Source organism: Panthera pardus, unplaced genomic scaffold, assembly GCF_024362965.1.
Source record: "Panthera pardus isolate Hobbes unplaced genomic scaffold, ASM2436296v1 HiC_scaffold_11, whole genome shotgun sequence".
In the NCBI taxonomy this organism is placed as follows: domain Eukaryota; kingdom Metazoa; phylum Chordata; class Mammalia; order Carnivora; family Felidae; genus Panthera; species Panthera pardus.
The window spans coordinates 34526222-34554168 of record NW_026526666.1 but is presented as its reverse complement, the minus strand read 5'-3'; the positions used below and the strand labels follow the sequence as shown (position 1 = coordinate 34554168).

Genomic DNA, 27947 nt, shown 5'->3' with positions numbered 1-27947 from the left:
AATAAAAAATAAAGTTAAATTATAAAAAAACCTGATGAGATACAAAAAAAAAATAATGATAACAACAACAACAATGTATTGGAATAAAAAGAGTCACACAGATCAATGGATCAGAATAGAGAGTCTAGAAATAAACTCATGCATATATAGTCTATTAATGACATAGGAGCAACTCCTGGAAGAAAATATAGAGAGGGGATAGCTCCTTGACATTGGTCTTGGCAATATTTTTTTATACTTCACATCAAAAGCAAAGGCAGGAAAACAAAAATAAACAAACAGGACCACATGAAACTAAAAATCTTCTGCATAGCAAAGGAAAGCATCAACAAAATGAAAAGCAGAATGGGAGAAAATATTTGCTAACACATATCTGATAAGGGATTAATATCCAAAACATACAAGGAACTCATACAAGTCAATGGTAAAAAGAAATAATCCAATTTTAAAATGGGCAAAGAATCTGAATAGATAATTTTGCCAAAGAAGATCTACAAGTAGCCTCTGGTACATAAAGATGTTCAGCAGCACTAGTCATCAGGGAAATGCAAATCTCAACCACAATGAAATACCACCTCTCCCGTTAGAATGGCTACTATTAAAGAGACAAGAGGTAATAAATGTTAGCAAGGATATAGAGAAAAGGGAACTCTTTTACACTGTTAGTGGGAATATAAACTTGCACAGCCACTCTGGGAAACAGCATGGAGGTTCTTCAAGAAATTGAAGATAGAACTACCATATGACCTAGCAATTCTACTTCTGGGTATATATCCAGAGGAAATGAATTATTACCTTGAAGAGATATCTGTGCTCTCATGTTCATAACAGCATTATTTACAAAAGCCAGTGTATAGAAACCACATAAATGTCTGTTGATGTATGAATGAAGAAAATGTGATATCTATCTATCTATCTATCTATCTATCTATCTATCTATCTATCTATATCTCACAGTTATAAGACTGAATAAGGTCTGAGGACCTAATGTATATCACTGTGATTACAGTTGATAACAATGTATCATATAATTGAAATTTTCTAAGAAAGTAGAATTTATATGTTTTCACATAGACATAAAGGTAAATAGTAGGGTGATGGATATATTAGTTAACTCTTTGGGGGAATTCTTTTGCAATGTGTACGTATATTAAACATTTTACATTTTAAATATCTTACAATGTTATTTGTCAATTACACCTCAGTTAAGCTGACAAAATGGACTGATATAATAGAAAATTTTATTAGTGGACATTTTAAATGATCTTTGATAATATACAGAAGTAGAAAACCTCAAGAAAAAGAAAAAGAAAATGCTGAGAGGAGGAGTTGTATGTAATGGGTTTGGGAGAAGGGGTGATGAGTACAGATTTGAATCCAATGAGGCTGTGATCATAGAGTGGTTAGTACTCTGCATTGTGAATCCAATGAGTCTGAGGAACAATTTTTAACTTTAAAGAAAACTACGGATCAGAGTAGTCTTTTGGATTTACCTTCATTTGTTATTTACTTCATTTATTTCTCAAATATGTTACACTTCGCATTTAGGTTTTGCTTCACAAACCCTGATCCTTACAGGACTTGATCTAGTACTGGAAAGACATGTAGAGGTGCCTGGGTGGTTCAGTTGGTTAAGTATCCGACTCTCGATTTTGGCTCAGGTCATGATCTCACAGTTCGTAAGTTCGAGCCCCACATCAGGCTCTATGCTGACAGTGTGGAGCCTGCTTGGGATTCTCTCTCTCTCTCTCTCTCTCTCTCTCTCTCTCTCTCTCTCTCTCCCTCCCTCTTTCTTTTCCTCTCTCTGGGACCCTCCCATGCGTGCACATTCTCTTTCTCCCTCAAAATAAATAAATAAACTTTAGGGGCACCTGGGTGGCTCAGTTGGTTGAGTGTCCGACTTCGGCTCAGGTCATGATCTCACGGTCCGTGAGTTCGAGCCCCGCGTCGGGCTCTGTGCTGACAGCTCAGAGCCTGGAGCCTGTTTCGGATTCTGTGTCTACCTCTCTCTCTGCACCTCCCCCGTTCATGCTCTGTCTCTCTCTGTCTCAAAAATAAATAAATGTTAAAAAAAAAAAAATTAAAAAAAAAAAAACTTTAAAAAAAAGACATGTAAATAAGTAAGGGCAACCAATGAATGATGATAGAAGCACGTATAAGGTATAGAGGATAAAACAATCAAGGCTTAGAGGAAGTGATGCTTGAGCTGACCTGTGGAAGACCAACAGGTATTTGTGAACCAGAAAAGATGAGAAGGACATTACCAAATAAAAAGTAATAAAAGTCAGGTGAGGTGTGACCACTTGTGCCTTACTTAACTCCCTCCAGCTACTCTGAACTGCTTACAATACAGTTTTGCAAACACTCCAGATATTTTGTGTTTCCATATGTTTTATTCTCATGCTGCTGTTCCCTTTGAAATTTCTTTCCTTATTCAGATTGTCTCATGAGAGAATGTCATATTTTCAGACTCTGTTCAAGTACACTGAAGTCCTCTTAAGATACAGCCAGTAGCAAAAAAATTAGAAAAACTACCTTTCATTTCTTAATTTATTTCAGTTCCATCATATAGAACATATATTTATTGTCAATGTTAAATATATTAGGCATATGTTCATTGCTACGGGAGGCAGTTTTCTGTATAGATAATTCAAATAAAAAAGCAACTGTGACATAAGTCAAAATAAGCTAAGGACCATGATAATGGAGATAAAGTAATGAAAGGCTTAACAAGAAAAGAGACTGAATCTACTTTTGGGCAGAGACACCAGAAAGGACTTCATGGTAGAGCAGATGATTGGAGAGGGGTCTTGAGAGTTGATGTTAGGCAAATAATAGGAGTGGGGAAATGAAGACCTTTGGAGGTGGTAGCAACAATCCAAAACAAAGGCATAAATAAGTGGGTTGCATTTAAGGAACATTGAATGGATTGGGAAGTGTGAGAAAAACAAGTAAGTATAAAGATAGGTGAGGGATGTATTGTAGGCAGCCTTAAAAGTCAGGTTGAAAATTCTTATAATCTATATTCTTAAGGCCTCTACAGATTTATTCCACTTACTATATCCTATCCACCTAGCATTTTTGGAGGAACTTGTATCATCTAGGTCTTTCCAGATTTTAGTGAGTAAATTGATTTTACTTTTAATGGCATGCTCAACACATAGAGAAACGTAGATTTTGACAGATAATTTTTCCAAAACTCATTAATCAGAAAGAAAATCCACAAAAAAGCAAGCATATAATCCTTGTACCTCAGCAGCTACAATATTTCCATCTGGCACTGAAGAAATAAAAAGGTTATATAATTATAAAAAGTTTCTATAAGACACACAGCTGGCTGTATTTATGGTTAAAGTAAAATCCTGATTTCACATAATTATTTTTCCTGTGGTCAAGAGAAACATGCATCTTTTTAAACAAAAATGTTGTGATGTTCCCCCTCAGGCTGTTTTGTCAAGTTGATGAAAAAAAGAGACTTCATAAACATAAGATAGAATGCAATTGCAAAATATCTCAACTTAATGTGAAATAAAGTCTAATGACATCCTTAGAACCTTCCCCAAAGTAATGAAAGAATAACTCACTAAAACTCAATATATGGAAATCCTTTGACTCTTAGAACAGAACTTCAAAAAAAGTGTATAATGTTCAGAAGAATGTTTCTAGTGAACTTGTGTACATATAGAGCAGATTTCTTTGTTCTTGGAAAATACTTCCTGGTAATATTCTTAAGTGTTTGTTAAGGAAAAAAAAAAAAAGATACATTGCAGTAGAGTACTCTGGATGTACATGTGGCCTACATATAAATGCAAATTAACTCATTATGTTAATGCTTAGTACACAAAATCAATGTGTGGTGGCAACACAATATGTCTACAAGTTTAATCTGGTTTTTTATTTGAAGAAATCACATTCGCACTTAGTGCTTTCTTTGTTAATAATAAGAGTAATGATGCAGAAGCGCATATGGCAGATTAATTTAGTAAGGGCTGGTGTATCCCAAATAAAGTGTAACTTTTTATGAAAGGAAAAGGCAAACTATAGCCTGTAGGCCAAATCCTGCCTGCTGTCTATTTCTTTTTTTTCCCCACTATTTTTATAAATAAAGTTTTACTGGGAACACAGCCAGAGTCATTCATTTACATATTGTCTAGGACTGTTTTTGTACTACAGTAGCAGAGTTGAGTAGTTATGACAGAGATGATATGGCATGAAAGTCTAGAATATATAACACCTGGTCTTTTACAGAAAAATTTGCTGACCTATGTTCTAGAATGAATATAGCTCCTTAGGTTCCAAATCCAGTACATTGGTTACATAGACCTTATGTATTTTTTTAAACAATCAGGACCACAAGAATTTTTTCACTAGCCTTACTCTCAGTCAAAACTGCATTTGCCTTCTGCAAAAGTAGTCGTGCCAACAGGTAGCCCAAGGCAACCCCTTGACCCCTGATCCCCTACATGTACTTCCATCAGTTCATCCCATTCTCTGATATGAGCAAGAAATGTACTCTCCATCTTATAAATTCTGAGCATAAAAACGTCATTAGAAATCTTTGCCATTTTCAGTGATGTGCAAATATTTAAATAAAATAGTGCATTACTAATAAATGAAAATAGCGTAGCTTTTATGCAAACAGCTTCAAGGGAAGTCCCCTAGCACTCCCTTCCAATCAAAGTGCCACCCCCAGACCCCTGTATATAGAAATTTAGAACCGCCATTCCCTCAAAAGCTATGATTACCACATTGTAGTATATCTAGTTAAGAAACCAGTAACATGTTTTTTGTCAAAGCTGGGGGTTCTCTATCAACATATATAATCTTATGATAGGCATCAAAATAATTTTTGCTTCTTTTTTTTTAGAGACTATCTTCTATAATAGGATTCATGTTTTGACGAAACTATGTGTATAATTCTTTACTCACTTTCTAGATGACCAATCACTTAAGGATCAAGCCTTATTTGGTTGTATATCTAGCACATGGTAAATGTTCAATAAGTATCTTTTGAATGATAGAATAAATAAGTGAAAGAAATAAGTTTTCTAGTGTCGAATCATAGGATAATATTTAAACTCATTTAGATTCTGAATCTTAACGTCCCAGGCTGAAATATAGAATTATATTAAATGTAATTTAAAAAATCCTTAGGAGTGAATCCTGAAAAACCGAAGGGAACAAAAAATAATAATTATTTCTATCAATTCTAAAATAAGTAAAGTGATCAAGTTTATGTTTCCTTAGAATGCTAATAGGCTTAGCACCCTAGGCAGTAAGCACACTAAACGCTTACATTTGAAAAAGACTAATGTTTTTGTTTATATTTGGAAGCACCAAGTTCCATTTTAATTTCTCTTTTATTTGATTACTTTGAAGCAGTTTATTGCTATTTTAATTTGGGCAATCTGGAATTTATTAGACTAAGAAGTGTACTCTTGCTTATTACTCCGCAATATCATATGTATGATAAATACCTTGTTCCCTGTATTATGCCACAAATGTTGGAACTTATTCCTTTCCCCAGAATATTTTACTTTTTTATAGTCACTCAATGTGTACTTAGTAAGGGTAAAATAAAAAATATATACTTAATGTAAAACAAAGTTTATAAGCCTTTACATTTCTAAGATATGCTTGGCTTTCAATCACTTCTGTGTTTTTAGCTTGTAGCACAGTATCATGTGTATCATTCATTTTCCCCATAGGGAGAAATTTTGTCTTTTATAAGCATGTGAATTTTGTTTTCATTTTTGTTGGTTTCCCCTTAATAACCACTCATATGTGATTTAATCTTGGTCTACCTCTTCTGACATTTGCTTTTGTGATATGAACAATTTTCTGTAATCTTCATTTTCCCATATACTTTAACTTTCATAGGTGTAAAAAAAAATTAGGGCCACTTTGATACAGTATTTGTTATTTTCTTAGTAATTTACTTCACTGTTTACAGAGAGATGTCATAAATGTCTAATAAAATAGTATATTTTATAGCCCAAAGGACTCAGAAATCCTTCCACTATTCCCAGAAATTTGTTGACTCCCTGTCCCTTGAGAAATCTCTTGCGTTTGTCATTGAAAAACTATTGGCATCTAATTTATGAATAGTTCACCTTGGAGTTACCTGCACCTGGTTTTCAGAGAATGGTAGGTTTGGTAGAACCATCTTTAATTCACTTCTCTTCAATTTACCTGAATTGTAATGCCATATGTTTTCTCTGTTCATATCCACTGATATGTCCACACGCTGTGTGCATTCCCTTCTGATTTCACTGATATATACTTCTTTCTAATTTTCTACACCTCCATGGGCTTAATACTATAGCGAAATCAATTCACCCTGGCTTCTTAAATTGAATAAGTATGTGACTTACACATTTCAAAGATGATAAATGTCAAATACATGATCCTAAAACATAATAATTTTGGCACATCTATGTTTTTGAGACGCTTCCTCAAACCATAATGTGGTATTTGGGGCGCCATAATCTCTAACTTTATACAATAACAAGACAATATGTATTCATTAGAAAGACAATTGGAAATCTTCATCTCATGGTTAAAAGGAAACAGGGTGCTAAATTCCTTGATTCTCTGAAACATGTTTTCCTCTGTATAAAATAGAAGTAACTTCTATTTCCCAGAGTCTTTGTGAGGATTAAATATACTTTGTGAGGATATAACATACACAAAGTATCTGACATATCACAGATTTTCAATAAATAGTAGCTATTTTATTATATTCCCATAAACATTCTTCTCATGATTGTATGTATGATGGATATAAATTTTGTATAACTTTCTATTCTGAAAAAAATTACCTCTCCCTGCCATATAGGAGACATACAAGAGCTTTGTAGCTGTCTTACAGGTATGTGAGGTTGGAAACAGGAGGGGAGGGATGACCTTTTCAAGATAAAGGCCCTGTGACTCCAGAGGCCTTATAAGGGCAATTTGATAGAGTCTTACTTTGTTCTTATTGTTTGGCTAAATGGTGCTGTCTGCTCCTGGGACTTTTCCTCAAGAAACTATGAGTTACTTTTTTATGATTTAGGTAAGTCCATCTAAAGCTAGCATCCTCCTTTTAATGAAAGGAGAAAAGCAACTTCCTAAATAAAATCAGTTTGTATCAAGTTTGATAATAATTTCATGGTAATGCTACCAGAGAGCAACAAAACTAACCACTGCAATAAATGAGGTTTTGTGATAAGCAATTCTAAAATATTTTCTTCCAGACCTTTCAAAATCTTTCCTGATTCCATTGCATATATACATTGAATTATATGTCAATACTTCTCAGAAATTAATAACATTTGACAATATTTTAAAATTTAATTGCCAGCATGACCTAAGAGATTACAAAGTAAAATTATGTTTTGCTCATTTCCAAATCTAAGTTTCCATTTAAAGGCAGTTTCCACTTAAAGACAGGACAACTAAAGTAGATTGGGAAGATGGCAGAGGCTAAGCTCACCTCCTCCCATGGATACAATTAGAGGACACTCACATCAGTGTAAATAACCCAGAAACTGACCCAAAGACTGGCAGATCAGACTTCACAACCAAAGGTAGAGAAGAGGCCACAGTGAAGAGAGTAGGAAGGACAGAGATTCAGTGGGGAACAAACAAACCAGCAGTTAACAGAGTGGGGGAGGGAGCTGAAGGCACAGAGAAGTGGGAGAAACAGACTATCACACCAGGAAGCCCTCATGGGGAAGATGAATTCCCATAACATTTGGCTTTGAAAGTGAAAGGGGCCTGGTGCCTGGGTAGCTCAGTTGATTAAGCATCCAGCTTTCAATCTCGGCTCAGGTCAAGACTGATTGATTGATTGATTGAGTAGCCTCGGGCTCTGTGCTGACAGCGCGGAGGCTGCTTGGGATTCTCTCTCCATCATTCACTCTGCCCCTGCCCCACTTGCTTTTGCACTGTCTCTCTCTCTGTCTAAAAATAAATAAATAAACTTTAAAATATAAGGAACGTGAAAAGGGCCAAATTTCCATGAGTTCTTACAACCAGCAGGATTTAAAACCTGGAATCTTAAATTTCAGTGGGCTCAGCTCTGAGAGAGCCCAGAGGTCAGGAGGAAGTGGAGTCCCCATGCTTAAAGAGACAACATGACAAACACCCCCACAGATGTACCTAGAAGCAGCAGTTGGAAAACACCTGGCACAGATGGGTGGGTGAGTGTCCAGGAGGGACAGGGATCACAGGAAGACCCCTCCAGGAACAAATGAGCTGGCAGGTACCATTTCCCTCCCTTGCCCCTCAGCATAAATACACAACCACCTGTGAGAACCCAGCGCAAAGCCAGAATACACCACCTAACTTGCTTACACTAAGCCCTGCTCCAGATCTGCCCCTTTCACACCTGCCCAAGTACCCCCACAGCAGTTCCCCTCCCCTAAAGACCAGTGCAAACCTTGCTGACACCAAGTCTCCTAAGCAGTGCACTTAGTGGATCCACCCAGGCCAGCCCCAGTCCCAGCAGCCATAGCAGGTCTCATTTTGCAAGCGGACTGGCGTGTACTATGCTAAAACTGTGTGCCTCACACGAGCACAGTCCCAGCAGAGGCAGCATGTCCCCGAAGTAGTGCCGTAAGCCTGGCAGTGTGCAAAGAGCTCCCTTAGGGGCCAGCACCATTTCAAAGTGACTACTGCCCCAGAGGGTGGGGTAGATAACTATACACTAGACCAGATGGATTTAACAGATGTATTCAGAACATTCTATCCTAAAACAACAGAATACACATTCATTTCAAGATCACACAGAGGACATTTTCCAGAATAGATCACATATTCTCCAGAATAGATCACATAAAACAAGTCAACAAATTCAAAAAGACTTAAGTCATACTATGCATCTTTTCTGACCCCGACACTAGGAAGCAACCATAAGAAAAAATCTGGAAAGAGCATGAAGGTTAAACAAGATGCTCAAATGAATGAGCCAACCAAAACACCAAAGACAAAATAAAAATTTACATGGAGAGAAATGAAAATGAAAACACAGTGGTTCAAAATCTTTGGAATACCCCAAAAAGCAGTTTTAAGAAGGAAGTTTATAGGAATTAAGCCTACTTCAAGGAGCAAGAAACACCTCAAATAAACAACCTACCCTTACACCTAAAGGAACTAGACAAAGGAGAACAAACAAAATGCAAAACCATAGAAGGAATGAAATAATAAAGTTTAGAGGAAAAATAAAAGATATAAAATCTAAAAACAAACCTAGAAGAAAAAACCTTGGACAACCTAGAAGAAATGGTAAATTCATAGAAACGTATAACCTACCAAAACTGAAGCAGGAAGAAATAGTAAATTTGAAGAGAACAATTAATTACAAGCAGTGAAATTGAACTGGTGATCAAAACAACTCCCAACAAACAAAAGTCCAGGACCAGATGGCTTCACAGGCAAATTCTATCAAACATTCAAAGAAGAGTTCATACCTATTCTCAAACTTTTCCAAAAAATATAAGAGGAAGAAAAACTTCAAATTCATTCTATGAGGCCAGCATTACCCTGATATCAAAAAGACATTAGAAAAAAAAGAGAATACAGGTCAGTATCTCTGATAAACATAGATGCAAAGGTCTTCAAAAAAATATTAGCAAACCAAACCCAACAACATATTTAAAAAATCATTTACCACAATCAGGTGGGATTTATTCCTAGGCTGCAAGGGTGGTTCAATAATTACATATCAATCAATGTGATACATCACATCAACAAAACAAAAAAGAAGCATATTATCATTTTAAGAGCTGCAGAAAAAGCAGTTGACAAAGTACATCCATTCATGATATAAAGCCTCAAAAGAGTAGGTTTAGAGGGAACATACCTCAACATAATAAAAGCCTTATATGAAAAACACACAGCGAACATCATAGTCAGTGAAGAAAAACAGAGCGTTTTTCCTAAAATCAGGAACAAGATGTCCAATCTCATCATTTTTATTCAACATAGAATTGAAAGTCCTGGCTACAGCAATCAAACAACAAAAAGAAATAAAATGCATCCAAATTGGTAAGGAATGAGTAAAACTTTCCCTATTTGTAGATGACATTATATTACATATATAGAAAACCTGAAAGGCTTCACAGAAAAACTGCTAGAACTAATAAATGAATTCAATGAGGCTGCAGGATACAAAATCAATGTACAGAAATCCATTGCATTTCTACACACTAATAAGGAATCAGCAGAAGGAAAAATTAAGAAAACAATTCCATTTACAATTACTCCCAAAATAATAAAATAACTAGGAATAAACTTAACCAAAGAGGTGAAAGATCTGTACTCTTAAAAGTATAAAACAGTGATGAAAGAAACTAAAGACAACACAAATGGAAAGACATTCCATGCTCATGGATTGGAAGAATAAACATTGTTAAAATGTCTATACTACCAACAGCAATCTACAGATTTAATGCAGACACTCTCAAAATACCAACAGCATTTTCACACAACAAAAACAAACAACTGAAAATTTGTATGGATCCACAAAAGACCCCAAAGAACCCAAGCAATCTTGAGAAAGAAAAACAAAACTGGAGGTATCCCACTTTTGGATTTCAAGTTATATTACAAAGCAGTAGTAATCAAAATAGTATGATACTAGCACAAAACAGATACACAGATCAATAGAACAGAATAGAAAACCCAGAAATGAACCCACAATTATATGGTCAATTAATCTTTGACAAAGGAGGCAAGAAAATGCAATATGAAAAAGACAGTCTCTTCAACAAATGGTGTTTGGAAAACAGGACAGCTACTTGCAAAAGAATAAAATTGGACCACTTTCTTATACCATATACAAAAATAAACTCAAAATGGATTAAAGACCTAAATGTGAGACCTGAAGTCATAAAAATCCTACAGGAGAATATAGGCAATAATTTCTGATATTGGCTGTAGCAACTTTTTTCTAGATATGTCTCCGAGGCAAGGGCAACAAAAGCAAAAATAAACTATTGGGACTACATCAAAATAAAAAACCTCTACACAGCAAAGAAACAACCAACAAATCTAAATGACAAGCTACTGAATGAGAGAAGATTTGCAAACGACATATCTGATAAAGGGTCCAAAAACATAAAAAGAACTTATACAACTCAATACCAAAAAAACAAATAATCCAATTAAAAAATGGGCAGAAGACATGAACAGACATTTCTCCAAAGAATACATACTGATGGTCAAGAGACATGAAAAGATGCTCAGCATCACTCATCATGAGGGAAATGCAAATGAAAACTACAATGAGACATCACCTCACACATGGGAGAATGGCTAAAATCAAAAACACAAGAAACAAGTGTTGGCGAGAATGTAGAGAAAAAGAACCCTTGTGTACTGTTGGTGAGATTGCAACTGGTAGAGCCACTGTGTAAGATAGGGTGGAAGTTCCTCAAAAAAAAAAAAATAAATAAATAAAAATAGAACTACCCTATGACCCAGTAATCACACTACTATTTATCCAAAAACTACAAAAACAAACACTAATTTGAAAGGATATATGCATCATATGTTTATTGCAGCATTCTCTATGATAACGAAATTATGGAAGCCACCCATATGTCCACCAATAGATGAATGGATAAAGAAGAGGTGATATATATATATCGATATATATATATATTGATAATTACGTATCAATCAATGTGATACATCACATCAACAAAACAAAAAAGAAGCATATTATCATTTTAAGAGCTGATATATATATTTACTCAAATATATATATTTACTTAAAATATATATATTTACTTAATATATATATATTTACTTATTATATATAAAATAAAAATATATATATAAATATATATATATTTACAATATATATATTTACTTAAAATATATTTAAGAGGTGATATATATATATCAATATATATATTGATAATTACATATCAATCAATGTGATACATCACATCAACAAAACAAAAAAGAAGCATATTATCATTTTAAGAGCTGCAGAAAAAGCAGTTGACAAAGTACATCCATTCATGATATAAAGCCTCAAAAGAGTAGGTTTAGAGGGAACATACCTCAACATTTATATATATATATATATATATATATATATATATATATATATATATATATATGGAATATTATAAAGCCATAAAAAGAATGACATCTTGTCATTTGCAACAACATGGATGGAGTTAGAGAGTGTAATGCCAAGTGAAATAAGCCAGTAAGAGAAAGACAAATACTATATGATTTCACTCATATGTGGAACTGAAGAAACAAAACAAATGACTAAAGGGGGAAAAAAAAGAGACAAACCAAGAAACAGACTCTTAACTATAGAGAAAATCAGATGGTTACCGAAGAGGAGGTCAGTGGGGGAATGGGTGAAATGAGCAGAAGGGATTAGGAGTACACTTATCTTGATAAGTATTGAGTAATATATGGAGATGCTGAATCACTATATTGTACACCTGAAACTAATATACCACTGTATGTTAACTACACTGGAATTAAAATAAAAAAATAAATAAAAGACAGAATAAGATGGGGCACCCTGGGTGGCTCAGTCGGTTAAGGGCCCAACTATTGATTTTGGCTCAGGTCGTGATCTCAGGGTCATGAGATTGAGCCCCACATTGGGCTCTGCACTGGGCATGGAGCTAGTTAAGATTCTCTCTCTCCCTCTCCCTTTGTCCCTCCCCTGTTTGCGTGCTCTCTCTCTTAGAAAAATAAAATAAAATAAAATAAAATAAAATAAAATAAAATAAAATAAAATAAAATAAAATAAAATAAAATAAAATAAAAAAGGGGCCCCTGGGTAGCTCAGTCAGTTAAGCCTCCAACTTCAGTTCAGGTCTGATCTCGCTGTTTGTGGGTTCGAGCCCCACATTGGGCTCTATGATAACAGCTCAGAGCCTGGAGCCCGCTTCAGATTCTGTGTGTCCCTCTCTCTCTCTGACCTTCTCCCGCTCACACTCTGTCTCTCTCTCTTTCTCAAAAATAAACATTAAAAAAAAATTTTAAATAAAATAAAAAATAAAAGAGAGAGAATAAGATAACAGGCCAATTGATAAAAATAAATAAAAGTTAAAGACAGGATAACTGATGGTTGCTTGGTGCAGATAAAAATGCTTGGAACAGGAAGTAGAAAAGACAGATATGAAAGCCAAACTTACTGCTTACTAACTAATATGAATTGGAACACATATAACTTCAATAAATTTCAATTTCCTCACTTACAGAGTGTCAATAAGATTTATCTTACTAGGGTTGCTTCGAGATTAAATGAGATAATAGTTCTTCAATAAATACAATTCTTGGGGCTCCTGGGTGGCTCAGTCAGTTGAGCCCGACTTTGGCTCAGGTCATGATCTCACAGCTCCTGAGTTCGAGCCCCGCGTCGGGCTCTGTGCTGACAGCTCAGAGTCTGGAGGCTTCTTTGGATTCTGTGTCTCCCTCTCTCTCTGCCCCTAACCCACTCACATTCTGTTTCTGTCTCTCTCAAAAAATAAGTAAACATTAAAAAAATTTTTAAAGGGGCGCCTGGGTGGCTCAGTCGGTTAAGCGTCCGACTTCAGCTCAGGTCACGATCTCGCGGTCCGTGAGTTCGAGCCCCGAGTCAGGCTCTGGGCTGATGGCTCAGAGCCTGGAGCCTGCTTCCGATTCTGTGTCTCCCTCTCTCTCTGCCCCTCCCCCGTTCATGCTCTGTCTCTCTCTGTCTCAAAAATAAATAAACGTTAACAAAAAATTAAAACAGGAGTACTGATGCATAGGGGCACTTGTACCCCAATGTTTATAGCAGCACTCTCAACAATAGCCAAATTATGGAAAGAGCCTAAATGTCCATCAACTGATGAATGGATAAAGAAATTGTGGTTTGTATACACAATGGAGTACTATGTGGCAATGAGAAAGAATGAAATATGGCCCTTTGTAGCAACGTGGATGGAACTGGAGAGTGTGATGCTAAGTGAAATAAACCATACAGAGAAAGACAGATACCATATGGTTTCACTCTTATGTGGATCCTGAGAAACTTAACAGAAACCCATGGGGGAGGGGAAGGAAAAAAAAAAAAAGAGGTTAGAGTGGGAGAGAGCCAAAGCATAAGAGACTCTTAAAAACTGAGAACAAACTGAGGGTTGATGGGGGGTGGGACGGAGAGGAGGGTGGGTGATGGGTATTGAGGAGGGCACCTTTTGGGATGAGCACTGGGTGTTGTATGGAAACCAATTTGACAATAAATTTCATATATTGAAAAAAGTAAAAATAAAAATAAAAATAAATAAATTAAAATAAAATCATTACAAATAGAAAAAAATTTAAAAAAAAATTTAAATAAATACAATTCTTTCCCTTCATTTTTGCTTCTGACTCCACCTCTATTGTTCTTGAAGGAATTGGTTAGAATCCAATTTAGAATCAGCCATCGGAAGCTCTATGATTCTAACAGTTTTGTAATGAGAAGTGGAATACCTGATTTCGAGGATTATCCATGGCCTCTTCCTCTTCCTTTCTCCTCATCAGTCATTTACTATACACTAGCATACCAGAGGGCAGGCAGAAAACCAGAGAGGACACAGTAGATTGCTTATGAAATCTTGCTAAGTTGATAAATTAAGGAATAAATGATGTCAAGTCAAGTAGTTTAGTTATATTTTAAGAGATAAATCAATATGAGTAGACTATAGGACAATCCTAATAATTCCTTCAAGTGGACAGAAAAGTAGCAACTGAAACTTTATGTAGTCACTTCATGAAAAAAAAAATCCAAATTTTATATTCAAAATAACAGAGGCACCTGGGTGGCTCAGTTGGTAGAGCGTCTGACTTCGGCTCAGATCATGATCTCGCAGTTTGTGAGTTTCAGCCCCACGTCGTGCCCTGTGCTGACAGTTCAGAGCCTGATGCCTGCTTCGGATTCTGTGTCTCCCTCTCTCTGCTCCTTCCCCGCTCATGCTGTGTCTCTCTCTGTCTCTCAAAGATGAATAAATGTTAAAAAAAAATTTTTATATTCAAAATAATGAACCAGAAGAGAATCCTGGGGGTTAGTGCTAACCATTTCCCACTGACATGTCAATTTCCTCCTACAGGAAAAAGCCTACATGGTTTTGAGTAGCTCAGCGATAAAGGAAATAGAAGTTATTATCCCCTTCATGAAGAAGGCTGTGGAGCTGGTGCCTCTAAAATACTTAGCCCTGTTCTGTATGCTCCAGTGACAGAAAGACATAATGAAACTGGAGGAGAGCCAGAGAAAAGAAGCCAAATTGGCAGGTAAGAGGAAGACTAGAAGCATTTAAGTTCTTAGAAAAAAGAGTCCTAGATTCTTAGAATTGGAACTATTCTTAGACATCAAATATACCAATTCCTTATGCTTCCAGAATATTCCTGATGAATCATAAATAGTTTAGTTATCAGAGGCCTATGATATGCTGGGGACTAACTAGAATCCTTCCCTTTTTTTTGCAGCCTATGTCCAAATGATCACATCAAATATATCTCAAGTGCATTCACTTCTCTGATATCCACTGCCATCATGCCGGCCCAAGTCATCTTTCTTTCTCATTTCGGCTGCTACAATAGCATTGTAACTGGTTATCCTCTTCTCTGCTCCTCATAACCATGTTCCAACTTCCCAATCCATTGCAACCAGAGTGATTGTAAAATGCAAATTAAATCATGTCATTGGCTTACTTAGAATACTTCAATGATTTTCCATCTACTTCAGGATCAAGTCCAAAGTAATAAACATGGTCCTGAATGATTTGGCTCCTGCCTCCTTTACTAATAGCCCTTAACTTTGCTTTTTCCTTGGCTCACCAAGGTCTGTCCACATTGGCTTCCTTTCAGTTCCTATAAAGCTAAATGCTTTCCCACATAGGACCATCCCATATAACAATAACCACCACCACTACCATTACAGCTAACATTTATCAAATTTTTAGTATGTGATTGGCTCTGTGAGAAGTGCTTTAAGTGCATTATCATATTTAATCCTCACAAGAAACTCCATGAGGTGGTTTTTTCATCCTTTTACTGTTGAGAAAACAATATTCAGAGAAATTAAGGTATTTCTCTAAAGCAAGGTAAGTCCAAAGGTGAAAAGTATGCTATATTGCATATTCCAGTAAAGTTCTTTCTCTCTACCCTTCCTTAGCTAGATCATACCATGCTTTATGGTCACAAGTCATATGTCATTTCCTCAAAACAGTCTTCTGTCATTTTCTGGTCTAAATTTGGCACCTGTGTCATAGTCTCTTAAACTTTTCCTCTATAGAATGTATCACAGTTTGTCATTATGTATTTCTTTATATAGTTGTTATTTATTTAATATCGTCAAACCTCCAACAGACTTTAAGTTTCATGAAGGCAAGGATCAGAGGTCCAATAAATGTGAATGAATATAAATATAAAAAGCTGCTGAATACATGATTGAAGAAAGTCATCCAAACATTCTAAGAATGAGGTGTTGAATCACACCATGGGAGAGTCTAAGTGTTAGAAATTCTATTAAAATATTTTTGTCTACAAAAAAAGCTGTTCCCTTATAATGTCTATTCACTGATCCTAATTCTGGTCTCTTGACCCATACTGAAAAACTGGATTCTTTTCTCTTTTATACCTCTTTAAATATTTTCAGTCTAGAAAGTTAAAGGCAGAGAAGACTGGCAATTAAGGTGGGATAATTTCAGATTTATTCATAAAAAATAGAATGCTAGAGTGAAGAGGACGAAAGGGTATCTTTTGGAATTCCAGATATATTTAGGGCACATTCACAGCAATTCATTATTTGCCTACACTATATGAATGTAAGAAGAACACAGACCTGAGATATTGATGGGGCTGCTGCTGTTGGCATGCTATCATAAACTGCGTTCTGATGGTATAGATAAGAAAGAAACAAAACTGGAGGATGTCCAATTAAAGACAATTAAAAGACTTACAGAAAGATTGGGAAAAGTAAAAACTAGCTATTCAATTACCACTAACCTCAGATGTCTCAAAATTACAAGACTTTTGTCAGGAAGTGCGACCATATCTTTCCATAACTCTTGTGAGTTCTGTTTTAACAGAACTCTGGATTAGATGAACTATATTTCTAATATTTTGAAATTAAGAAGATAAAATAAAAGCTGGGGATTACCAAGAGGCAAAAATAAAATATTCTTTAGGCATTACATATTTTTAACTCAATAGAGCCACTAAACTTCTTTTTTAAGTCTTCATCTCCTATCTTGAATGAGAAAGATGGAGCCTCAAATATGAAAAGGCCCTTTTGTTTGACAATATATTTGATACTTAAAACCTTTAGACAACTTGTAGACCAAGTGGCTGTTAAACCAACACGAAACATCCCTAGCTATGGTAAATGACTTGATGGTGGGGGATCCTTCCACAAAGTATATGCATATCAAATCATCAAGTACACTTTAAATATCTTATAACTTTGTCAACTCTACCTCAATACACTTTGGATTTTGAGATGTAGATTTTGAGTTTGGAGCTCTAGGTTTTAATCTCAGCTCAGCAATTTATTAGCTATGTAACTCTGAACAGGTTTCTTACTGTGCTTCAGTTTCCTCATTTCAAAAACCAGAATAACAAAATGTGTCTTGTCAAATTGTTTGAGAACTGAATGAAATACCACAGTATTAAAAATCACCTAATATTATGCCTGGGATATAGAAAATGATCAATAAATGTTAATTTCTCTCCAATAACAGAAATCCACTCTCTGCCAAAGCACTCCATTTCCTCTTTGGGTAACACTAGCAACGGGTTCTTATGCTATGTGGAACTAGTCCAACATTACCAGGTAAATTACACTTAGAAGTTTAATATAAGATATTATATTAAGAAAAGATGCTCTTCATTGGTATTTTAACTTTGGCTATTAATTCTAGTTTGTATATATTTCTTAAGCGATTTATCACTCTGAAGTGGCAGAATTTAATTTCTTTGAGTGACCTTAGAAAAATATGAGTTACAATTATATTTGAGAAGTCTTGAATGATCTAATTGATATAAATCAATACTCCATTGAAATTTTCCTTCTCAGTAAAAACAAAAACAAGAAATTCTCCTTCTAGTGATTCAGGATTAATTGGTATGGCAATGATCTTTTAAGATTAAATGGAGCTTTCTTATTTTTATTAAGAATAATGACTAAAAATAACAAGGAGGGTGCCTGGGTGGCTCAGTTGGTCGTCTGAGTCTTGGTTTCAGCTCAGGTCATGATCTCACCATTCACAACTTAGAGCCGCATGTAAGGTTCTGTACTGACAGCCAGGAGCCTGCCTGGGATTCTCTGTCTCCCCTCTCTGCCCCTCCCCTGCACGTTCTCTCTCATTCTCTCTCAATCTCTCTCTCTCTCTCTCTCTCTCTCTCTCTCTCTCTCTCTCTCCCCCTTCCTCCTTCACTCTCTCTCAAAATAAATACATTTAAAAAGAAGAATAACAAAAGATAAGAATATCAGAAACGTATTGCTGTTTTACTACAAGACCAGAAAATATAATTGTTTAGTTACTTAAGATTGCAAAATAACTTTTAAGAAAATTTCATTTTTATCTAAGTCGTAAGATAGGTTAGAGAGAATAGAATTTGCTCATTTAACCTATTAAATGGTACCACTTGCTTTTTGATAACCCAGCACACTTTGTAAATAAACTCACTTGCTTGTATCAATTTACCATTTTATATATGTTACACAGGTTCACTTGTTAGAAAATGTTTTAGCTGGCTTTTCCTAGTGCAGTTAATAAAATTACTGCTAACATAACTGATTCAAATATAACACAAAGCCTCCTACTCCTGCAAATTTAAATGTAAATTTAAACAAGTCAAACTTTTTTTGAGGAAAGAGATTATAATACGCTTTCCAGTATATTACCTCTTAATTTAATCTTTCAAATCTCAAGAAAAATATTTTTAAATTTAGTAACTTTATTAACTATTTTATGGTTTGAGAAGTTGTAGCTTTTTAATAATGAAAAATGTTAAGGTCAAATTTAGATTGAAATGATCAGAACTAAAATTAAAGATCAATTAGAAATAAGAATGCTTCTGAGATTATAAGTATATTGGACAAAAATAACAGTAACTGCATTTCCCCTCATTTCTCTTGTATAGTAGAGTTTGTCTGTCATAACACAAGTGAGTTTAAATTTGTAGGAACTATGAATTTTATATTCTGAATTTTATAACCATAGGTGGTGGTTAATGTGACTCGTAAACATGCTTACAGATGACAAAAAAAAAAAAAATAAAAGAGCATAAAATAAGCTTACTGTTTCACCAATCTTTCCAACGTTTCCTTGATCTCCTACTTCTCCCTGTTGATAAATAATGTAAAGCTGTAAAAATAATTATTTTTCAAACAAGATCACTCATGACATTGCTTCCATTTTCATTTTTAATGTAATTAGTCAAAAGGTAAAAAAAAAAAAAAAAAAAGGTAAAACTTAGTTCATCAAAACTCTGTGATGGTATACCTGGGGAATGTCATCTTTCCACTCCTTCTGTTCAAATGGTATTTACCTATTTTCTTAAATTACATGCTTCCATTTATGACTTTTAATAACTTTTAAAACACGCAAATAAGTTTTAAAATGAAATATTTGTTGAGGTGTACCCTGTAAGGCGCAGAGTGATAAGGGCTGTGGAAGATATTAAGAAGAATAAAAATAAAGCCTTTGCCCACAGGAAAGTGCTATTTGTTTCAGGGGAAAGGATCTCACAATGCGAGGCAGAATACAGGCAACAATTAAGTGGTAAGAGAGTTCATAGGGGCTTGCACACTGTGGGCTGAGAAAGCTGGCACTAGCTTCACTGGGGAAGGAATGTATATTCATTCATAACCTTAATTAGAGTCTATAGTCTCTAACACTCTGAAAAGTCTAAGCTTTTCACCAATCGTTTGGTCGCAAACTTGACCTAACCTGAATTTATTTTGTAGCAAAGCTCGATTTGATCTGAGTGAGGCTACTCATAGTCTTGCTTATTTTAATTAATGTGAACATCCTTATGTTTCACCACAGAAATATTAGTGTTTCTAACTATGGTGTGCTTCCCATACCCTGCTGGCAACGTTAAGTAAAATATAGTATACGCACCATGTTATCTTGTGATAATTCAAATAGCAATGATTTCAGATAATAGATCATAAAACTGTGTTTGAGTTGGGCCCTGAAGAACAGGTGATACTTCACCAGTGATAAGAAAGGTCCATTTTTGGTATGAAAGGTAGAAGATTAAATTCAGGGTGCCACATATAATCTGACAGGAATGTAATCTTATTTATAGAAATAGGAAATTAAACCATCAATTTCTGTTTAAAAATTGGTAATTACAATTCAGTGTGGAATAGTAAAATGTTAAACTGCAATAAACAATATGTAGCCACTAATGACATACAGAGAGCTACTAAGCATTGAAATTGGCTGGTGGGACCTGAAAAGTAATGTAAATATAAAATACACCCTAGATATTAAGCACTTTGTTCCAAAAAATAATATATCTCGTTAATAATTTTAATATTGATCCCATGTTGAAATGATAATATTTTCATATCTTGGGTTAAGTAAAATATATTACTAAAATTAATCTCACTTGTCTCGTTTTACTTTTATATTGTGGCTCACATGTGTGATTCATCTTATATACTCTATTTGATAGTGCTGATTTTAAGCACTAAAACCTAGTATTCACATGAGTAACCAATTTGAAATAATTTTTTAAAGACTATGCAAATTTTCATTTCATTTCTATATGCATACATTAAACAGTAAACACTGGAGCACTGTAGTAGTTTGTAAACCCTAGTTTTGACTGACAATTCACTAGATGGCTTTTATAAAACATTTGTGGCAGAATAATATATAGATTATTGATTTCCTTGTATTTCCCCCTCCTTATCCAATACCCCTCTCAAATTCTAAGGGAGATGGACAGTTTATGCTCTTTAGTCTTAGGGGAGGTTTGTGTTAACAGGTAGAAAGCAGAAGTCGGTTGCAGATTACCTGCATACCTGCTTTAGTTTTCAGAGAGCCTGAAGTTAGGAGGTGAGTTGTCTTTGAGGGCAACAAGAGAGAGAGGAATATTTCCCCAGGCCTAGGGAGAGAACAGAGATCCTAGGGTTCTGTAAAAGGTGGTATGACCCTTAACCAACTCCCAAGTGCTCCCTCCAGGAGTGTCAGCATCCCTCAAGGGAATGCCAGGTTCTGGTCAATAGCTATATTACGCACCAAGACTAAAATTTCAGGGACAAATACAAGGAGCAGGACATTTAAAGAACTCCTTTATCTCCTGGCCCTGCAGATGCTGGCATGATTCTAGGAAGGAGGCAGGATGTCAACATGATTAAGATTCAGTCTCTTGCCAGTTTAACTAGATGGTAGCTCACAGGTGGAATTTTTAGAGCTATTGGACAGTACAGAGATTAATCTTAGTCAAGGAGAAATAAGCTTTCTGTTGATAAATATCATGCTTCCATTTTTTGTATAACTGGAAAGTCAGGTACACATATCCTCCCCAGGATAATTTCAGCCACAGGCAGACAAGCTGATACATTAGAAAATATTTTAGCTCATATTTCTTTATTAAATAACCTAAAAAAATATTGTTTGGCTTTTCCTTAGATTCTAGTATCACGAAAATAACTAGTTTCATATAAATGATGAATTCTAACTTTAAGAAATTTAGCTATAGTGCTGTAAAGTTTTTTAATTTTTCCTTAAGTTTTAATTTTTTTAATGTTTATTTTTAAGAGAGAGAGAGAGAGAGAGAGAGAGAGAGAGAACGAGAGGGGAGGGGCAGAGCGAGGGAGACACAGAATCTGAAGCAGGCTCCAGGCTCCCAGCTGTCAGCACAGAGCCCGATGCGAGGCTTTAACTCACGAACCGCGAGATAATGACCTGAGCTGAAGTTGGACGCTTAACCAAATGAGCCACCCAGGTGCCCCAAATTTTTCCTTAAGTTTTAAATTTGTATAAATTGGGGTGCCTGGGTTGCTCAGTCAGTTATGCGTCCGACTCTTGATATCAGCTCAGGTAGTGATCTCATGGTCGTGGGACTGAGCCCAGTGTCGAGCTCCATGCTGAGCATGGAGCCTACTTGGGATTCTCTCTCTCCCCCTCCCCTGATCATACATGCTCTCTCTCTCTCGCTCTCTCTCTCTCTCTCAAAAATAAATAAATAAATAAACATGAAAACAATTGTATAAATCACCAGTTCTTATGAGCTAGTTTCTTTTAGTTCTTAGTATTATACATATAACCTGCTGCATGGCTTTATATTTGTTGGTGTTCAAGTCATTCAAAACTTGGAAACAAGGCAAAAAAGTAGGTGACCCATCCTTTCAGTGACAGTAAGTGGTGAAGGCCACCCCAGTGACTATCTAGGCAATGTACTTAGAATCACTGTAATTGCTTAAAGGACCCAGACTATGCAATGTAAATTATATATTATGTATATGTAAATTATATATTATGTATATGTAAATTATATATATATATATATATATATGTAAATTATACATCTATATAATATATAGGTAAGGGTTCCTGGTGGCTCAGTTGGTTAAGGGTCTGACTCTTGATTTTGGCTCAGGTCATGACCTCATGGTTCATGGGTTTGAGCCCTTCAGTCAAGCTCTGTGCTGACAGTGTGGAGCCTGCTTGAGATTCTCTGCCTCCCTCTCTTCTGCCTCTTCCCTGCTTTCTCTCTCTCTCTCTGTCAAAAATAAATAAACAGAACACACACACACACACACACACACACACACACACACACACATATATATGTTTAGTGAAGTTATATTAACTTGTAGATTTCTGTCCAGTGAAATGAACAGTTGGGGCCCCAAAATTGTGGTTTATTCTCCTGTATCTACCCACAAACTTTAACATCTCTTTTTTCAATTGCGTATCTATTCAAATAAAGATACATATATAAACACAGTCACAGTCATAAATATTTATAGATAGATATATAGATATTGATATAAAGCTATATGGCTTCTCAAATGCTATTTGAGCCAGTTTTAACATGTTACTGGTTTCCTCATTAATAAGTTGAATAGAATCTTTGACAGGTGTTCATATTATATTTTTATTAAAGTCATCATTTAAAATTTTTGAAAACTATACTTTACAACTGGTAATAAGTCAGCCACTTTACCTTTAAGCCTTCTGGTCCTGGTTCACCTGCATACCCCTTTTGACCTGGTTTTCCCTAGAAGAGAACAGAAAAAAAAAGGAGTTAACATTTAATTATTTTCATTTTTAGAAGTTTCCAAACATTTATGTAATTCAGACCATTCTATGAGATGAAATACTTCAAAATTATTTGATAAGTGTATTTTATCATACGCATTAGCCATGGGTATGGCTACAGTGTTTAACAGTTTACGATATGCCCAGCACAGTTCTAGGGGTGGGGGCTGGAAGAGTGCATGAAGCATACCTCTCCTACATAGAGCTTACATTCTAATAAGGATGATATAATATTAAAAAAAATAAGTAAAACATATAGTATCTTAGGTAGTGATAAAAGTGAAGGACACAAAGTAAAGCAAGGGAGGGAGATATCAACTGCTGTGGGGGTTTTGTTCAAATTTTTAATAGGAGTTCTCTGAGAAGGTGGTAATTGAGTAAAGACTTAAAGGGACAAGTTATTTGGCTATCTGAAGAAAGTGTATTCCAAGCAGAGGAAAAGAGCATGTGCAAAGGCCCTGAGGCAAGAATGTGACTGGTGTGTTGAAGAAACTATGAAACCATGAAAAGTCAATAAAGCTGGAACAGAGTAAGAGGAAAAGATCAGTAGAAGATGAGGTCAAAGAAAGGAATGGGGAATGGGAAGCCAGGTCATGTAGGGCCTGGTAGGTTATAGTAAGGGCTTTGCCTTTTACTCTGAATGAAGCATGAAGCCTTAGAAAAGCTTTGAGGAAAGAAGTGTCATTATCTATGCTTTAACAAGATCACTTGGATGCAAGAGCAGAAGCAGGCAGTTCAAAGAGGGCTGAAATAACCTGAGCAAAAGATGACAGTGGCATAGGTAGTAAGAGAGAAGGTTGTGAGAAGTGGTAAAACTGTGTATATAGTTTGAAGGCAGGGATTACAGGATTTGCTCACAGACCATGTGTAAAATGTGGGAGAAGGAGAAGAGTCAAGAATAAATTCAAGATGTTAATCTGAGTAAGGGACTAAATGAAATGGAGAAGACTGTAAGAAGAAAGGTTTGGAGGGTAAATTGGGAGCTCAGTATTGGACACTGCTATTTGATAGTCTTGTCAGATACCTAAGTGCAGAGATCGTCTGATAGTTTTACATGCCCAGAGGTTCAGAGGGTAGAAAAATTCTGATTTAAACGTATGATTTTGGAACTCACCAGCATTTTGATGGGATTTAAAGCCATAAGACTTGACCAGCTTATCTGGTCCAGTGTAAATAGAAAAGAGAATAAGTCCACAAATCAAACCACTCCAAAACTTTAGAATTTGAAGAAATGAGGAAAATATGCAAATTTCCTACCAGAGAGTTAGGAGGAAGACCATGCAAGTGAAGAAAGTGCTTCCAGGAGGAGAGTGTGATCTTGTCCAATTCTGAAGATTATTGAGTAACATGACGACTAAAAAATGACCATTGAATTCCACAATATAGAAGTCACTGATGACCTTAACGAGATGATTTGTTTTGGAGTAGTGGGGACCAGAATGGTTTCAGCAGACAGCGTGAGGAGAAAAAATGGAAAGAGCATGTATAAACAATAATTTTTTTTAAGTTTATTTATTTTGAAAGAGAGAGAGAGAGAGACTGAGAGTGCAGGGGAAGGGTAGAGAGAAAGGGAAAGACAGAAAATCTCAAGCAGGCTCCGTGCTGTCAGTGCAGAGCCCAATGTGGGGCTCAAAACCATGAACCATGAGACAATGACCTGAGCCAAAACCAAGAGTTAGACGCTTAACCGATCGAGCCACCCCAGGGCCCCGACAATAAAATTGAGTATTTTTACTGAAGAGGGAAGGTGAAAAAGGTAACACCTGAAAGAAAACCTGGGATCAATATAAGTTTTGTGTTTTGTTTTTAAGCTGGAAGAAATAATAACATCTTTATTTTCTGATGGAACTGATCCATTAGAGAGAACAAAGTTATGATGCAGGAGAAAGTGGGAATAAGTAGGCAAGAGAATAAGATATGTAGCAAACAAGTAGAAGTTTGACCTTAGCTAGAAAAATGGCTGTTCATTCACAATAACAGGAGAGAAGGCAGAGTCAATGGCATAGATACAGAGAGGTGGGTAGAAGCAATACTAGAAACTAGAAAAAGAGTATGGAAATAGAATTCAGAATGCAATCAAAGGGATAATGTAGTGTTTTAAGCATGATGAGGAAGGATGTGAGGTTATGAGGGAAGTAGGAATAATGGAAAGGCAACAGGATCGATGGGTTAAAATTCTTATTGGGACTGAGGGACTAGTTATAAGAGAAAATGTACTAGAAAGAAAGGAGATTATGGTTGGAGAGTGAGAAGTTTGAAACTGAAAATAAGGAGAAGCTGGTATTATTGGTAATGACAAGGTAAAGGTTATGACCACAGCAGTTAGTACCTAAAGAGAGCAGAGAATAAGATCACTGCAGGAGAGGATGTCAAGTCCTAGATATTGGGTAGATCAATCTACAGTATGTGGTTTCTAGTACTTAACAACTGATATCTGATTATACAAAATTTGATGGAAAAGTGTGTGGGGAGATTGTTAAATATAATACTAATTTATAATACTTGCCAGGGATTATAGATTTGCATTTTGTTATTCCTATCCATTAACAAATACTTCCCTATTGTTCTTTCTTAAAACAAAACAAACAATTCTCCAGCTTTCATTGTATTTTGACTACATACAAAAACTTTAGTAACTTAAAAATTATATTTAGGACTTCTATGCAAAAAGTTGTTCTAATTTTTACCTCTACCTTGCTTGAAATTGTCTAGTGCTTTCCTACCAAGCACAAAGTAAAGAATAAAAAACATCTTATTACTCTTAAGTGTCAATTGCTCTGTAATCAATTTGCAGATATAGGAGAAGAAATGTAATTAAGAGTCTAAATTATTAGATTAGTCTATGATATTTACAGAAAGAATTTTGAGTAATACACTTCATTCACATTGTTTTGGAAAAAGCCTTAGCAAGAATATTTCTTTCATCTTTAGTAATGTAATACTCAGACATTATAGTAATTAAGAAGTAGTTATACATCATCTCTACATTACAGAAGGAATCTCACTGGAATCTGTATCAGCCCATTTATAATCTCTTTGAATTCAAGAAATTCAGAGCATCAGGGCTGGAGTCATCACTTTGGGTCCTATTTAAATTTTGTCATATCAGCTTTCTCTTGAGCATGTAATGCTTGAGCATGTAATAGTAAATTAAAGACTTATTTTAATATTTAAAAAAAATGTGGACAATGTCTTGCAGGGTTGTTTTCCAGATTAGAGATGATTCATATAACATACTTAGAGCAATACTAGGCTTAAATTGATCTGAAACCAATGGAAGCGACAATAGTAATAAATATTAAGACTCAGTAGATAAGATGCAATCATGGCTCTCCTGAGTTCTAGAGAAGTAAATTTTAAATGAGTACATTTTAAAAGGCGCAAAAGAAAAAAATTACTGTCTCCTTAAATGTAAAAATGTTTTAAGAACCTGTATATTATGATGTTTCTCATAAGAAAGAGATGTAGTTCATGTGAGTCTAATGATTCCTCTTAAAATAAATGTGATAGACACACCTTAAGTATCTCATGATAATGTAAGTTTTGGTCACGAATGCCCAAATTCTTAAATAACTTATTTTCAGAACTTGAAAACAGGCCATTCGTATATTACTACACAATATTAACTGAAGAAAAAGTTGACAGAAAATGCATCTTATTTAGCTTTCCATAATTTTACTGGCACACTTAGACAACAGAAATTTCCAGAACATCATTAAAATGGCTAAGGCATTTAGCTTTCTATTACATTTTGAGAAAATTTATAAATAATTAGCTCAAATTACTAAGACCATAAAACCACTGTCAGAACAAGTAAATATGCAGTACGCATAATATCATTTAAAATATCCCTGGAAAATTCCAGGTATAGGCTTATATTATTTGGAGGGATTGTATGCTTATAGTATGTTTTTTTCCTTTGTTACAACTTAAAATTTGGTGCTATTAAAAGACATTCACATAACAGTTGTTTTAAGAGAAGCACTTTTTGAAGAGTATTTATATGATACTTACTCTTGGTCCCAGTTCTCCAAAGAGTCCAACTGGTCCTTCTTCTCCCTTAGATAAAAATCAGAACATTTCATGGCCTGAAATAAGTACTTAAAAATGTAACCACTTATTCTATTTATTCTGAAACCTGAAACTCACTCTGAGATGTGACGAAAATAAAGCTGTGGCTTGTTTGTATTTTAGAACTGTATCATCCCATAACGTTTTAATTTTTTCAGTTACAACACCACATCTACTCTAAGGGATACCTGTACTATTTGACTGTTTTTAAATTGGTAGATGATAAAAGTAATATATAGAAAATTGAGAACAAATAAGAGTAAAAGTGATTAGGGTATCCATCACAAAATCAGGATATCTGACAAGGGGCTAATATCCAAAACATAAAAGGAACTTATACGACTCCATACCAAAAGCCAAAAAAATCCAATTAAAAAATGGGCAGAGGACCTGAAGAGACATTTTTCCAAAGAAGACATACAGATGGCCTGGAGACATATGAAAAGATGCTCATCATCCCTGGTCATGAAGAAAATGCAAATAAAAATCACAGCGAAGATTAACAATCACTGAGATCATAAATTAAGGATAACCTTTACCTTCTTGGGCTCAGTATCTCTCCCACTCAATTAAGTTCTGAATAGATGGAAATTAATATCCATTGGTATATTAAAATATTATTGG

General features: G+C 35.2%; 1 protein-coding gene across 5 annotated transcripts in view; it reads right to left on the bottom strand.

Moving 5' to 3' along the window:
- Positions 1–27947, bottom strand: part of COL24A1 (collagen type XXIV alpha 1 chain) — a 413859-nt gene that overhangs the window by 202421 nt on the left and 183491 nt on the right. For all 5 annotated transcript variants that reach the window (XM_019414025.2, XM_019414026.2, XM_019414023.2 and 2 more), the window contains 3 exons: positions 27267–27311; positions 23158–23211; positions 19269–19313 (listed from right to left, as the gene is read on the bottom strand). In XM_019414025.2, coding sequence (XP_019269570.2) covers positions 19269–19313; positions 23158–23211; positions 27267–27311 — 144 coding nt within the window. The remainder of the gene's footprint in view (positions 1–19268; positions 19314–23157; positions 23212–27266; positions 27312–27947) is intronic.